The sequence below is a fragment of the Eublepharis macularius genome, chromosome 4 (assembly GCF_028583425.1).
Source record: "Eublepharis macularius isolate TG4126 chromosome 4, MPM_Emac_v1.0, whole genome shotgun sequence".
Taxonomy (NCBI): Eukaryota; Metazoa; Chordata; class Lepidosauria; order Squamata; family Eublepharidae; genus Eublepharis; species Eublepharis macularius.
The window spans coordinates 176807392-176823125 of NC_072793.1; the positions used below are offsets into that span (position 1 = coordinate 176807392).

Below are 15734 nucleotides of genomic sequence, written 5' to 3' on the forward strand. Positions count from 1 at the left end.
ACCCCTCTAGGTTGCTCCCTTCTGCCTTGTCCACCCTGGGGCCCTTTTGTGCCTGCCCTGCCAAACGGCATCACTTCTCAGTGCTGCGGGGGAATGTTGGGACAAGAGAACCACCTGCTAAGCTTGAGCAGTCACATCCACCACCCCCTCCACCACCCCATTCCGTGTGTGAACCTCACAAAGCAGACAGAGTTTGCAGGGGGGCCAATTTGTGGGTTATGCCGTCAAGATGCAACTGAATCTTTACTATGTGTTGCCGCTGCGCCAAACCAAAGTCCAGAGGCTCAAGAAAACAAAAGAAAGGTTTCCCAGCATGGATGCCCCAAGACAAAGCCCACCCACTTGGACACCAGACCGGCCTACCCAAGGGGGAGTCCAGATAGGGGGAGGAGGTGGGACACAGAGCGGCATGGAATTCATCTTGTCTGCTCACAGTCAGTCAACAACAGAGTGGTGGAACACCCCAGACTTCACTGAACAGCAAGTGCTGAGGTTTGATGAAAATAAAAAAAAAACCAACTCCTTCTGCCCAGTGCAGCTCCTGTGCCTTTGCGAGCTGCACCTAGGGGCCGCGGGGACAGAGACTGAGTTGTCCTCATTGCAGCAGGCCCATAAGTAGGATGGACTTGCTGGTCAGAAGACTGCCAGAGGCCAGGTGCTCCACAAGCTGGACTGGAAGCAGAAGCGTGAGCAGCTCCGCTGAACTTCACAGCAGCCATGCCAGCGACAGTTATGCCAGTGGGGCCCCAGCAGAGTTTGCTGTTCCACACCCAGAGGGGGCTCCCTTTGCCAGGGGAGCCTCCCTCAAGTGCCTGCTGCTGTCATCTAAGTGATCCTATGAGGAGGAGCTTGGCGATGTCACCCGTGCCATTCAGAGGGCCTTGGGTGACGTTACTTCTGGTGTAAAACCTGAAGCAACGGCATCACTTTGGGGCCAAATTGACTTCAGACATAACATTTTTTCTATGTTTGGAGCCAAGTTGGCTCTGCTGAGACCCCATAGCTACCAATTTTACCTCAGAAATGATATTGTGTCTCCAGAGCACATTCGCACCATTTTACTGCATGCTCCACAGCTCCCAGCTTACCTCCCGCCTCTTTCCTCCCCTCCTGGAATCCCTAGAGTAGGGCCTCAGGCTTAGCTGGTGAGACCTGGGAGGCTCCACTGGAGGTCTTGAGGGGCTAATGCCCCAGGTTTGTGTCTTTCCTAGTGGAGGCCTGGTGGGTTTGTCAGAGGGGGGTGGCAAGGTCTCCCTTACAGGCTCTGGCAGGGGGGGTCTCCTGCGCAGCTGGGGTATGGTCAGGAGGCACCTCTGCATGTCCAGCCCTCCCTAACCCACCTAGTCTCCCTGGCCTTGGTTCCTCGGGCTCTTCCTCTGCAACCTCCAAGTCAGAGCCACTGAGCCAGTTACAAAAGCTACTAATGGACATCTCCAAAGGCCGGGCCGTGCTGAGCAATTATCACCGATTTCAGTTTCCTCACTCATTCTAGGTGGGTGATAGCTCAGAATTACCCATTCTTTATCAATGTTAATTAAAACACTTCCTTGGGAGGAAGACCTGTTAAGGTCAATGGGACTTACTTCTGAGTAAATATGCTTGTTAATGCAACCAAAGTTGTGCACCATATTTTCCCCTAGTTGTATAGAATAAATTGCACCGTAACATTCATCCAGGTGTTTTTGTTTCTAGCTTCTAAAGTGATCTTTGATATAATCCCTTGAGCTTTGGAGAGAAGCAGAAGAAACAATTATGAAAAGGAAAACACCTTTGCAGCGCCTTGGATGCTACATGGTGTGGCTTCATGCGCAGGTGCACAGCTAGAGAAAACATGTTTGCCAGAACTCCCTGCAATGGCTCTAGACCCTGACGTGGGTCAGCAAGAGGGCAATGAACTTGGCTTGAAGTTTGCGGAAGGAAGAACTTCATAAAAGCAAAAATTAAGGCAAACTTTTGGGATGTGCATCAGTGGCCGCAAAACATGATGAAGAAGCAGGTGGAACGGCAAAGGTTAAAACCTGGGGTCCTCGTACAGCCATTCCCAACCTGGTCACGGCTGCCGCCGCCCCCTGCCCTGTGTCTCCCCTCCTCTCTGTCTGGCATGCAGAAAAGCATACTGCAGACCAATAGGAATCCTGCTGGGTTCCCATGATCTGGAAGCAAACCTTGCCTCTCCCTTTCCTGCACAGGAAGGGTAAGATGTGGCTAGGCTGAGAACCTGCTCTTGAAAGGGCTCAAATGGGAGGAGGTGTGTCGCTCAGGCTACCTCCATGAAGTGGCTATGGGGCTGCCCTGCCAGCTGTACATTCTCCCTCTGCTTCCCTTGAAGCTGTGGCATCATGGCACCTGCATAGTTTGATCCCAGCTCTGAAACTGCAGAGTTATAATTGACTTTACAGGCTTCCATTAGACCCAAAGCCTGAACTGGAACAAAAAGCAGACTGGGACAAGTCAGTTCCTTAGAATCACAGAACCATCGAGTTGGAAGGGATCTCCAGGGTCATCTAGTCCAACCCCCTGCACAATGCAGGACATTCACAACTACCTCCCCCCCACTCCCAGTGACCCTGCTCCATGCCCAGAAGACGGCAAAACACCATCAGGATCCCTAGCCAAACTGGCCTGGGGAAATTGCTTCCTGACCTCAAAGTGGTGATCGGCATTACCCTCAGCATGGAAGAAGAGGCCATGATAACTAAGCACTGATATAACCCTTCCTGCCCTCCCTCTCATGATCTGCCCAGGTTCGCAGAATCAGCATTGCTGTCAGATGGCCATCTATCCTCTGCTTAAAAACCTCCAAAGAAGGAGATCCCACCACCTCCCGAGGAAGCCTGTTCTCCTGAGGGACCGCTCTGTCAGGAAGTTCTTCCTAATGCTTAGCCAAAAACTCTTTTGATTTAATTTCAAGCCATTGGTTCGGGTCTGACCTTCAACGGAAAACAACTCTGCGCCATCCTCTATATGACAGCCCTTCTTGACAATACCCTTTCTGAGAAATTGCAACCCAAAGTGTTCACAGTAATCCGAATGTGGACGCACCATAGCTCCATACGAGGGCATTATGCTACCTACCATTTTATTGTCAATCTCTTTCCTAATGAAGAGCTCCATGGCACAAAGTGGTAAGCGGCAGTACTGCAGCCCAAGCTCTGCTCATGACCTCAGTTCGATTGGAGGAAGCCAGGTTCAGGTAGCTGGCTCAAGGTTGACTCAGCCTTCCATCCTTCCGAAGTCGGTAAAAGGAGTACCCAGTTTCCTGGGGATAAAGTGTAGATGACCGGGAATGCAATGGCAAACCACCCCATAAAAAGTCTGCCAAGAAAATGTTGCACCACCCTGTTGCACCACCAGAGGGCACTGCTGTGGAGGGAAGCCTAGGACAAAGCATCATGTCCCTCCAGAAAATGTGCCATGGTGGGAAGCCCAGGATGGGAGCAGGTGGCAATGCCCTCGTACTGTGTACACCTAGCTGGTATTAGGAATGAAGAAGGTGGCAATACCCACTATCCAACTTAACACAACTGATATTAGGAGTGGAGCAGGTGGCAATGCCCACCCCCTGCCTTAACTCAGTTGGTATTAGGAGCGGAACAAGAGGCAATGCCCTATCCCCACCTTAACCCAGCTGATATTAGGAGCAGATCAGGAGGCAATAGCTTCTCCCCATGTTAATTCAGCTGGTATTAGGCGTCGAGCAAGTGGCAATGCCTACATCCTCCTTAATCCAGTTGGTATCAGCAGCAGAGCAGGTGGCAGTGCCCGCCCCCTTTGAACTAGTTGGGATAGGGAGCAGAGCAGTTGGCAATGCTCGCCTCCACTTTAACCCAGCCAGTAGAAGCAGAGCAGGTGGCAATGACTACACCGCCCTCCAGAAAGCTGGGATCAGGAGCAGAGCAATTCTACTGTTTCACAGTTATTGCCTCCTTTCCCCGCCCCTGAAAAGTTGCAATTCCTGGTGTCTTTGGCAAAGTTACCTGCATAAGACACTGAAGGGAATGTCTTGTGACCTGCACCTTCCACAGACAGGAAGGTTGGGCTTTATTAGCAGACTCTGTGGCTCCATGCAGCACAGGTCAAACTGGTTTAGTCATCCATGAAGTGTAATTGAGAGGCTTGGAAACGACCTTCCTTTGCCTGAGACCTTTCAGGAGAGGCTCTGGTAGGGGTGCTGGCAGGAGATTGCGGAGCAGGAACATGAAGGGTGGTGTATGGTCATGTCGACAGCACGATGCCATTTCCAGGGCCCTTTCTGAGGATCCTGGAAGAGACATCATGTCATTTTAGGATTCAGCAAAAACTCTATGGTTACCATGGAACGTCCGCTGAAGTGTAGATTGGCTTGACATCACTTCCAGGTTTGACCATTCATCCGATCCTCATTCCATAATCTTACATTGTAATGCTGAGTTCTCACAAATATGTTTTTCTCCAGCTGTGCAGTGCGATGGAGAGTCCAGCAGGTGCTTGCTGCTGCAAGCTCCCCCTCCCCTGTAATTGTTACAAACAGGGCAATTACTCCTCCTCGTCTTCAAAGGGTTTCTTCAGAGAGAACCTTGAAAAACAATAACGTAATCAAAGATGACCACTCCTTGTGGGGCATAAAAGCCTCTCATGACACCAAGAATCTGGGCTGGGATTTAGGGCAGAAGAGCGAATGGTGCCAGCGTGTGCGTCCGTGTCCTATGTTTGCTTGAGTTTCTGCTATTTTGGTATGGAAAGTGGGGCTTCGCTTTTGCTGCCTGGCTGAGGCTGGAGTTGAAGGCTCTGTAGGAGGGTCTGTATGGGTCTGATCCAGAATGCTGGTACTGGTGCTGGTACTGGTGCTTGTGCTGCCCCACAATGTTGTCTGTGGGGTGCTGAAGGCAAAATGCCCACTGAATCTGACCAAGGATGAAAATGATCCATTGAATTATTATACTCCTGGAGATTTTCTCATTGGCGGGGTCGTATCTGCAACTTATGTTATAACGAAATCTGTCACCTTTGGTGAGCCTCCCTGTAACAGAATTGCAATGTAAGTAATTTGAGCTGAGGGGGTTAATGCGATTCCACGTGATTCAGATTTCACGGGCTCTCCACACTGCTGTCTCTGGTAAAATCACGGACTCTGTTATGTCTTTATTCTGACTTTTAGAGAATATCCTTTAAACAGTAAGGTAGAACCCAACCTGCAGATGGTCCTTTTTTACAGGCTCCATTGGGTGAGGTTCATATGAAGAAAGGCTGAAGAGGCTCTGGAACTTTTCAGCTGAGGTGGCGACTGAAGTGGGACATGAGGGGCGAGGAAAGTGGAGAGAAGAAACTTTTTCTTCCTGCCCAAAAAATTAGAACTCAGGGTTTATCCGATGAAATGGATGGGCAGTAGATTCAGAATGGAGAAAAGGGAAATTTTCTTAACCCAATGAAGTGATTCAAATGTGGAATTCACAGCCACAGCACAGACAGCTAAAAAGGGGATTGGACAGATTCTTGGAGGAGCGGTCCAGTAGTGGCTACCACCCACCGTGATTAAAGGGGAACTCCACATTCAGAGGATACCAGTGGCATGGTCCGTCATCTGGTGAAGACCTCAAACTTTGTTCTTTTTTTTTTTAATAAAATTTTTATTAGATGGGTTAACATACAATACGTATTGCTACATACCATTAATAACCCCCTTAGTTCTTCATATGTTCCCCATCCCCTCCCCCTACCTTTTTCTATATTGACTTCCAACAGCACTGCAACCCCTTTTACCTTCCTCAAATTCTAATTCTAATTCTTTTTCTTATTTGTTGATATTAGTTTTAAAAGTAAAGATTCACATTATACTAAATCTTATCTCATTTAGTAGTTCTCAAAAGACCATAAATGTCCTTTAACATCCCATTTTTTTTCCAAATAGTCTTTCAGTTTCCCCCAGTCTTCCGTAAATTCTTATGGATCACTGTCTCTCAGTTTTCTCGTTAACTTGTCCATTTCCGCCACGTGCAACAGGTTTGAATCCATTCTCCAACTTCTGGAATTTCTTCTTTTTTCCAATATTGTGCATATAGAGTTCTTGCCGCCATTATCATGTAATAAAGTAGCACTCTGTCTTTTCTATTTATATCCTCTAAATGCAGAGATAGCAATCTCAAACTTTATGTTCTGTATTTGGCCAGCCAGGGGACAAGAGGGGCTTTGGCTTTGAGGAGGACGCTCTTCACTCCAGGTTCAGCCCCCAGCATCTCAAGTGAAAAGGGCTAAAGAACTCATTTCTGTTATGTTGGTAGCTGCCAAAGCCATAATTTCCAAATCTTGGAAAGCAAAAGCTCTTCTTCCGATCCCATTATGGGAATATCTCATTATGTATAAAATAACTGAATGTCTCTCTCTTTTAGAAAATTCTTATTTCTGCTCAGATTTTTTTTTTTTTGAGAAATGTCTTCCATTTCCTGGAATACGTGCAACTTAACGACAGTCTCTTATAACTTGTTCCTGACAACCTTAGAGTCATAGCAATATATTAGATATCAAGTTATTTTTCTACTCCTTTTGTCTTTGTAACTTTTACACTCTTATTGTTCCATGTTTCATTATTTATGGTTCTCTTCCTGTACATGTTTTATTTGTTGTATTTGAAAAAACTTCAAAAATATTTTTTTTTTTTAAAGGGGCTAGGCAGTAGGTGATGTGGACCCCTACCAGACATGCTGGACAGCTTCTTCTAGGCTCAGTAGTCAACAGTGGCCAGTAGACCAATGGTTTCATTCAGTAGAAACCAGCCTCATGCTGAGTTCCTGGTTGGCCACTGTGTGGAACAAGATGGTGGAATGGATGGGCCACTGGTCCAGTTCGGCAGGATTGTTCTTATGCTTTTATGGGAAAGTAGCAGGGCTCTGATTGAATGTTTTTAATGAATAGAAAATGAAAATATGTTCCTTTTCTGGCAGATCAGCACCTACAGATTACTGGAGCATCCTCTCCTTCCTGTTTGCCCTTCAGGAGATCAATCGGAATCCCGGGATCCTGCCCAACATCACTCTGGGCTACGACGTCTACGACAACTATTATGATGCCAGGATGACCAGTGATGCCCTGCTAGACCTGCTCTCCCCGGGGCAAGAGAACGTTCCGAACTACCAGTGCGGAGGAAAGAAGAATCTCTTGGCGGTTCTCGAAGGGACTAAATCCGAAATCTCCATCCAGATTTCAAATATGATGGGCATCTACAAAATCCCACAGGTTAGCAAGTCACCACTTCTAGTTTTGTTCAAGTCTTCTGGTGATATCAAGAAATTATTACCTCTGTTCAGTATTCCAGCAGCAGGAAGTAGGAATCATGGGAAGTGCTTAGGACTAGTTTAAATGGTCCCTTATGGGCCGAAGTGAAGAGAGTTTATTTTGGTCGTGAAGATCGGGGTGGAAAATTAGACTAGGTTTGTGAATGTGAAACTTGGAAACTGCTGGGAGAGAGCATCTACTGATTTTGAGTGAAATGTCACCATGACACAGATCGTTTCAGGCGGGTAGCTGTGTTGGTCTGTAGTAGGAAAGGAAGATTTGTGTCCAGTAGGACCTTAAAGGCCACCTAGATTTCCAGGATATGAGCTTTTGAGAGTCAGAGCTCCTTGGTATCTGACGAAGGGAGCTTTGACTCTCCTGGAAATTTAGTTTGTCTTTAAGGTGGAACTGCAGATGACACGTATCTCTATATCTCTCCTCTCTATGTAAGTCCAAAGAGGTGATGAATGTTCTAAACCAGTGACTAGAGGATAGGATGATACAATGCACAGAAAATGGCAGTGATGTGGATCGGATGTAAAGCTAATAGGTTCAGTGTGTTCTGGTGAGGCGGGTACTTACTCCTAACCAAAAAGTATAGAGAGCATCCTTGGATATGCATGTGTTCAGAAAGGTGATATAAAAGTTTCCTAAATACGTAAAGAGATCTAGGGTGCAGTTTTTGTGAAGGAAAACCCGTCATCCATTCCAGACCACAGGTGGCCTTGTCCACATTCCCACAGGTCCTTCAGGGAGTGCAAAATGTAGGCAAAACTTTCTTAAATAACAACTACACACTCAACAATCATCACAGGCACAGGGATTTTTCTGAGATCACTTGCTTTCCTTCCTAGGTCAGTTTTGGGTTTGTTTCCTACGTTCTTAATGATCCGGCTCAGTTCCCTTTTTTCTTCCGGATGGTTCCCAAAGAGGAACAGCAATACCCGGGGATTGTCAAACTGCTCCTGCATTTCCGATGGACGTGGATTGGTCTCATTGCCCCAGGCACCGATGATGGAGAACAGTTCATGAGACTCTTCCCTTCTGTGGTCATTCCTCAAGGCATTTGTGTGGCCTTTTCGATGATCATGCCCGCAACCATATGGAATATTTATGATGCCTACCGGGTATTCCGCTCCTCCAGTGCATTTCATCTATGGAGAGAAGTCAATGTATTTATATTTCATGCAATGCCAGGCTCATGGGGGGATATATTCACTCTATTTAATGCCGCTAAAAAATGGATGCAGCACCCTGTGGGGAAGGTCTGGATCACAACCGCTTTATGGGACCTCACCATCTACACCCCTACCTATTTTTTAAATTCCCCTCACACCCATGGATTTTTTTCTTTCTCGATCCAGACAAGCAAAAGGATCAACTATGACAAGCATTTAGCTTTTCACTCTGCAATTAAACAGTTTGGGGGAAAAGCCTTTCGTTGTTTATTTTCCAAGCCTGCTTTGTCTGTGAAAGGTCAAATAAGATGTGCACAGAGAGAGAATCTGGAGACCGTTTCCCAGGAAATGACTGAAACGATCTTTTCTCTGGACAGCTACTACACTTTCAATGCTGTCCTGGCTCTAGCGCGGGCCTTACATGCCGCATACGCCTCCCGATCCAAGCAGAAGTTAGCCAGGGAAAAGTTAGGACTCCACAGGGTACAGCCATGGCAGGTATTCCTTTCCACTCTAACTGAAAATTAATCAATTCTTTAATTATGATATTTTGGTTTTTCAGTTGCTAGCCAGCAAGCCAGCACTTGTCTGTGGGACAATTCACACATTCTCAGGTGGTTCGTTTTCTGTACCCCTTTATCTCTAAACGATGCTGAAGCAAAATAGATCAGAACTGGGCCTGGAAGCTGCAGCCTGGAATAGAGTGGGAAAGGGCCAAATGGATGGCAAACTTGGAGTCAATGAAGATTCACTGTTTTCTCGACACACAATGGTCTTTCATGTCTTTGCCACTGCAGACGGATTTAGGTCACTGTGAGTAGGCAAAGAAATCAAAGCTCCTGAAAATATACAAGATGCAGCAGAGGCCATGTCTAATACAAGATATATGATCCTAATGAACTGGAATGAGATTAGGGTTGCTTTCTCTGGGTCGGGAAATTCCTGGAGATTTAGGGGTGGGGTCTGGGGAAAGAAGTGAACTCCATGAGGCATAAGGCTATGGAGTCCACTCTCCAAAGACTGGAGATCAGTTGGCACCCTGGGGGATATCCAGGCTGCACCTGATGGCTGGCCAGCCTAGATGAGATATCTGCTCTTCTCTCCCAGTTTCCCAGTGGGGGCTTTTTCTCTTTCATCCTAGCTTCAAGGTTTCCTGCGAAATATCCCACTTTACAATACTTCTATGGGTGAAGTGTATTTGGATGAGAATGGGGACCTAGAAGTGGATTTTGATCTCATGCAATGGGTGGCATTTCCCAATGGGTCCCAAGCTGGAGTGAAAGTGGGGAGTGTAGAGCAACAGGCATCATCAGACCCCAAATTCAGTATCATGCAGGACTCCATCTTGTGGCCCAACAAGGTGGGGAAATCTTTTTTTTTTCATTTTACTTCATCATTTAGTAAACTTGAATAACCTGCCAATTACTATACGTAATAACAAAAAGAATAGTTTTGTTTATTTATGTATAAGATTGATAGACCACTTTTGTCCAGTTCTAGAAAGTCTGTCATCTAGGACCTAATAGTTCTCTGTCACTCACAGGCACAGCCCTGCACCCCAAGGTGTGAAGTCCTTTGCATCTCTCCCCCTCTCCTTTTTAGCTACCCCCAGGGCTGGATCTAGGGTTGCCGGCGCCCGGGGCAACCCAAGTCCGGCCTCCTGCCTCCTGCGTGCACGCAGTGCATGCACACTCCTGGCACTGCATGATGACATAACTTCTGTGACATCATCTCACAGGGCCCAGAGGTGCGCCGCCTGTGTGGCAAGCCGGCCACTCTGGCACAGGGTGCACCATGGAGATGGTAGCAGAAGCGTGAGCAGCTGAGTGGAGGGCTGGGAGACCGCCTGCGCCATTCGCCTGCCCCGCTTATGGGGCAGTGGCTTGCTGCATGCTGCCTGTCCTGCATGCGTGACAAGCCAGCCGCAAATGGCGAGGGCGGCCTCCCAACCCTCTGTTCAGCAGCCTGCACTGCCGCTGCCAGCTCCAGTGCACTCCCAGGAGCTGGCAGCTGCACCTAGTGCCCCCTCTTTGGCGATGCCATGGGCAGACTCCCCCCCGCCCCCCGTCGATCAGGCCCTGGCTACTCCCTCTCCCAACCCCAGTTCAGCTTCTGGACTCTGGCTCTTTTGCTGCCCCCTGCCCTGTCATTAAAGAGAAAGGGAAACCCATCAGCTTTCTGTGCAGCACTGCAGCAGACTGAAGAAAGGGCCTTGACCTGCTGGGAGTGTATCTGCTTGGCATGCAGAAGGTTCCAGGATGAATCCTGGGCATCTCCAGGTAAGGAGGAAATCAGACAGGAGTCGATGCAAAAGGCCTCCAAAGACCCTGGAGAACCACCACCAGTCTAAATAGACAGGAGAGATCTTGATAGACTGACGGTCTGATTCATGGGTCAAAACTACAATTCTCATCACAGCCTTTAGATTAGAGGTCCTGTTGTGTTTTTCAAAGTACAGCATATTTAAATAGAAACAACTGCTATTTCCCCTTTTTTCCTGCTGTTTCCCTTTCCGGTCAGTATGTGCCCCGTTCCAGGTGTACAGACAGCTGTCGGCCTGGAAACGCCAAGGTGGCTCAGGAAGGGAAGGCATTTTGCTGCTACGACTGTTTTCCATGCCCGGAAGGGACCATCTCCACACAGGAAGGTGAGCAACGCCAAAGCAATGACCTTGCCGGGCAATGTGTGAACAGGCTTCTCTGTTGCTCCATCTGTGTGCACAAAAGCAAAGAATAAGTCGTAACGAGCTAACTAAGTTGAATCTTTATTAGACATGGGCACGGACAGTATTACGAATGCAAAAAAGCCATAAACAGCCCGTTTGTCTGTTCATGAACAATCTGTTTGTGAGACCCCATTCCAGACAAACAACTGGTTGTCACGAGCCTCGTTTGTGCTGTTCATCTGCTGTTTGTGAAGCCAGACAGTCGGGCACCTTCAATCAATTCCCTTGGAGGCAGGGACTGCCTGAACTCTGTCTGCACTCCTTCTGTTGCCCTGGAAACCCCAATCGAAGCCCAACTTAGCTTGATGGGCAGGTCTTCCTTCCAAGAGTGGAGCAGACACCAGGGGGGAGGGAGGGAGGGGGTGTTGTGTAGCCATGGGCACTCCAATCTTATCCCTGAAAACCCTGTTAGGCAGTTCTTACTGCCAACCACAGACATCTTGCTTTTCTCTATGAGACCTCTGGTTATAAAAGGAAGCGGGCTGCAAGCTCTGGCTTTTCAGTTTCAGTAGGCATTGGTGTGGGACAGAGATGTTAGTAGCCTTTTGGGAGAGAGACAGGGAGAGTGCATTGGAGTTGGTTTTTTTCTGTGTGTGGTGGGTGGGATAGGGATCTATCCCCTCTGGTTCCAGGGCTGCTGTCAGACCCTGGGGCCAAGCTCAGTGGGCACCTTGGCTGAGGGCTCACAGTGTTGTCCCCTTTTCTTTCCTCCTTAATTCTTATTTGCTGGCACAATGAAGCTTCGGGTGGGGGCCAAGGGTGGTTGTGGGGAGAAGTGCAAACATTGTCCTGTTTGCCCCACAGGAAGCAGTACTGGGGAGGGCTCCGGGGCAGTAGAGACTCCCGCTTCCCAAAAATCTCCTGTGGGTGCTGTGGAGGAGGCTGAAGAGCTCTTGCCACCGGGGGAAGAACTCATTAAACTGTTTGAGGAGGAGGGCGAGGGATCCATGGAGGAATGGTTGGGATTCAATGAAATATCCATCCCGTTCCCATCCTAAACTCCCGGTGCTGTCCCTGCCTGCAGTCCACCCCTCACTCTGTCTTCCATTGCCAGCTGTGTGGTGCAACCCGTAACCCTTTGTCCTCCTTCACCTGGAACAGTTAATGGGCCACAGTTAGGGATGTGCGTTTCGGCATTCTGAATGCCGAAAGAATGCCGAAACAAAAGTGTTTCGGCATTCTTCAAGAATCCCGAAACGTTTCGGGGAATGCCGAAACGTTTCGGGATTGCCGAAAGAAAAACCCGAAACGTTTCGGGATTCTTTCGGCATTCTTTCGGCATTCGAGAATCGCCATTTTGATTTTGCTAGCCGTTTGCCTTAGCAAGCGGCTAGCAAAATCCTGCTGGAAGCAAAGGCTTCCTGCAGGCTCTTAGAAGAGGGGAGGGGGGGAGAAGGAGTGAATCACTCACTCCTTCTGTCACCCCCCACCCCTCTTGCAAAGGAGGATAGGGAATCCTGCTTTGCCTTGCAAATGCAAGGTGCAAGCATTGCATTGCACTTTGCATTTGCAAAGCAGCAGAGATTCCCGCCAAAACTAACAGGTAGGGGAGGGGGAGCAGGAGGAGGGTGGCTCTTGGAGTGTGGGTGGGGAAAGGCAGGGGACTGGGGACTTTAGGAGTCACCAATCCCACTGCTGCATTCTCATGCCAGCCAATAGATTTAAATCTTTGGCTGAGGCTGCAGCAGGGGATTTAAATTTGGAGCAAGACTGTCTGGAACACTTCTGTTGCTGCTGCTGCTGAGCTGTGACCGAGAGAGGAGAAGAAGAGAGACTGCACCTGGAGCCTGGAGGACATCTGCCTGGAGGATCAACTGTGCTGGACATCCTGAGAGGACACCTGGTAGGCCTTTTTAAAATTTTTGTAAATTTTTTTGATGCTGGGCAATGTGCTGCTGTGGCCTGCCTCTGCAAAAAGGTGTTGCAGTTTATTCTTGGCATGGCCTGGGGGACAGGTTGGGCAGACAATGTTTGATGGTGGGGTGGGGGTTTCAGCATTGGTTGTTGTGCTTGCCTTCTTTAAGCTTGATCCACTGTTTTAAGATTAAAACAAGAGTGTGCCAGCTTTGGGCCTACACAGGCCAGAAGCCTTTCTTCTGGCTGGCTCTCACAGTTGTGCTCCACAATCTGGAATGGTGTGGCTTGCTTTTCTGTGTCTGGTCCCCTGCTTGCAAGGATTCCCAACAGGCTCCGTCCTGATCAACTGTGCCAGCCTGTGGGCCACACACAGGTATGGCCTGGGGGACAGGTTGGGCAGACAATGTTTGATGGTGGGGGGGGGGGTTCAGCATTGGTTGTTGTGCTTGCCTTCTTTAAGCTTGATCCACTGTTTGAAGATTAAAACAAGAGTGTGCCAGCTTTGGGCCTACACAGGCCAGAAGCCTTTCTTCTGGCTGGCTCTCACAGTTGTGCTTCACAATCTGGAATGGTGTGGCTTGCCTTTCTGTGTCTGGTCCCCTGCTTGCAAGGATTCCCAACAGGCTCCGTCCTGATCAACTGTGCCAGCCTGTGGGCCACACACAGGTATGGCCTGGGGGACAGGTTGGGCAGACAATGTTTGATGGTGGGGGGGGGGGGTTCAGCATTGGTTGTTGTGCTTGCCTTCTTTAAGCTTGATCCACTGTTTTAAGATTAAAACAAGAGTGTGCCAGCTTTGGGCCTACACAGGCCAGAAGCCTTTCTTCTGGCTGGCTCTCACAGTTGTGCTTCACAATCTGGAATGGTGTGGCTTGCCTTTCTGTGTCTGGTCCCCTGCTTGCAAGGATTCCCAACAGGCTCCGTCCTGATCAACTGTGCCAGCCTGTGGGCCACACACAGGTATGGCCTGGGGGACAGGTTGGGCAGACAATCTTTGATGGTGGGGGGGGGGGTTTCAGCATTGGTTGCTGTGCTTGCCTTCTTTAAGCTTGATCCACTGTTTTAAGATTAAAACCAGAGTGTGCCAGCTTCGGGCCTACACAGGCCAGAAGCCTTTCTTCTGGCTGGCTCTCACAGTTGTGCTTCACAATCTGGAATGGTGTGGCTTGCCTTTCTGTGTCTGGTCCCCTGCTAGCAAGGATTCCCAACAGGCTCCGTCCTGATCAACTGTGCCAGCCTGTGGGCCACACACAGGTATGGCCTGGGGGACAGGTTGGGCAGACAATCTTTGATGGTGGGGGGGGGGGGGTTCAGCATTGGTTGTTGTGCTTGCCTTCTTTAAGCTTGATCCACTGTTTTAAGATTAAAACCAGAGTGTGCCAGCTTCGGGCCTACACAGGCCAGAAGCCTTTCTTCTGGCTGGCTCTCACAGTTGTGCTTCACAATCTGGAATGGTGTGGCTTGCCTTTCTGTGTCTGGTCCCCTGCTAGCAAGGATTCCCAACAGGCTCCGTCCTGATCAACTGTGCCAGCCTGTGGGCCACACACAGGTATGGCCTGGGGGACAGGTTGGGCAGACAATGTTTGATGGTGGGGGGGGGGGGTTCAGCATTGGTTGTTGTGCTTGCCTTCTTTAAGCTTGATCCACTGTTTGAAGATTAAAACCAGAGCGTGCCAGCTTCGGGCCTACACAGGCCAGAAGCCTTTCTTCTGGCTGGCTCTCACAGTTGTGCTTCACAATCTGGAATGGTGTGGCTTGCTGTTCTGTGTCTGGTCCCCTGCTAGCAAGGATTCCCAACAGGCTCCGTCCTGATCAACTGTGCCAGCCTGTGGGCCACACACAGGTATGGCCTGGGGGACAGGTTGGGCAGACAATGTTTGATGGTGGGGGGGGGGTTTCAGCATTGGTTGTTGTGCTTGCCTTCTTTAAGCTTGATCCACTGTTTGAAGATTAAAACCAGAGTGTGCCAGCTTCGGGCCTACACAGGCCAGAAGCCTTTCTTCTGGCTGGCTCTCACAGTTGTGCTTCACAATCTGGAATGGTGTGGCTTGCTGTTCTGTGTCTGGTCCCCTGCTAGCAAGGATTCCCAACAGGCTCCGTCCTGATCAACTGTGCCAGCCTGTGGGCCACACACAGGTATGGCCTGGGGGACAGGTTGGGCAGACAATGTTTGATGGTGGGGGGGGGGTTTCAGCATTGGTTGTTGTGCTTGCCTTCTTTAAGCTTGATCCACTGTTTGAAGATTAAAACCAGAGTGTGCCAGCTTCGGGCCTACACAGGCCAGAAGCCTTTCTTCTGGCTGGCTCTCACAGTTGTGCTTCACAATCTGGAATGGTGTGGCTTGCCTTTCTGTGTCTGGTCCCCTGCTAGCAAGGATTCCCAACAGGCTCCGTCCTGATCAACTGTGCCAGCCTGTGGGCCACACACAGGTATGGCCTGGGGGACAGGTTGGGCAGACAATGTTTGATGGTGGGGGGGGGGGGGTTCAGCATTGGTTGTTGTGCTTGCCTTCTTTAAGCTTGATCCACTGTTTGAAGATTAAAACCAGAGTGTGCCAGCTTCGGGCCTACACAGGCCAGAAGCCTTTCTTCTGGCTGGCTCTCACAGTTGTGCTTCACAATCTGGAATGGTGTGGCTTGCTGTTCTGTGTCTGGTCCCCTGCTAGCAAGGATTCCCAACAGGCTCCGTCCTGATCAACTGTGCCAGCCTGTGGGCCACACACAGGT

The 15734-nt window shown here is 49.2% G+C and overlaps 1 protein-coding gene across 1 annotated transcript in view; it reads left to right on the forward strand.

Moving 5' to 3' along the window:
- The first annotated feature begins 229 nt into the window (after nt 1-229).
- The window catches only part of LOC129327911 (vomeronasal type-2 receptor 26-like), a 28791-nt gene continuing 13286 nt past the window's right edge, over nt 230-15734 (forward strand). Inside the window, exons 1-5 of the mRNA XM_054976657.1 lie at nt 230-615; nt 6918-7209; nt 8103-8375; nt 9568-9786; nt 10947-11073. Of these exons, the coding sequence (XP_054832632.1) occupies nt 230-615; nt 6918-7209; nt 8103-8375; nt 9568-9786; nt 10947-11073 (1297 nt within the window). The remainder of the gene's footprint in view (nt 616-6917; nt 7210-8102; nt 8376-9567; nt 9787-10946; nt 11074-15734) is intronic.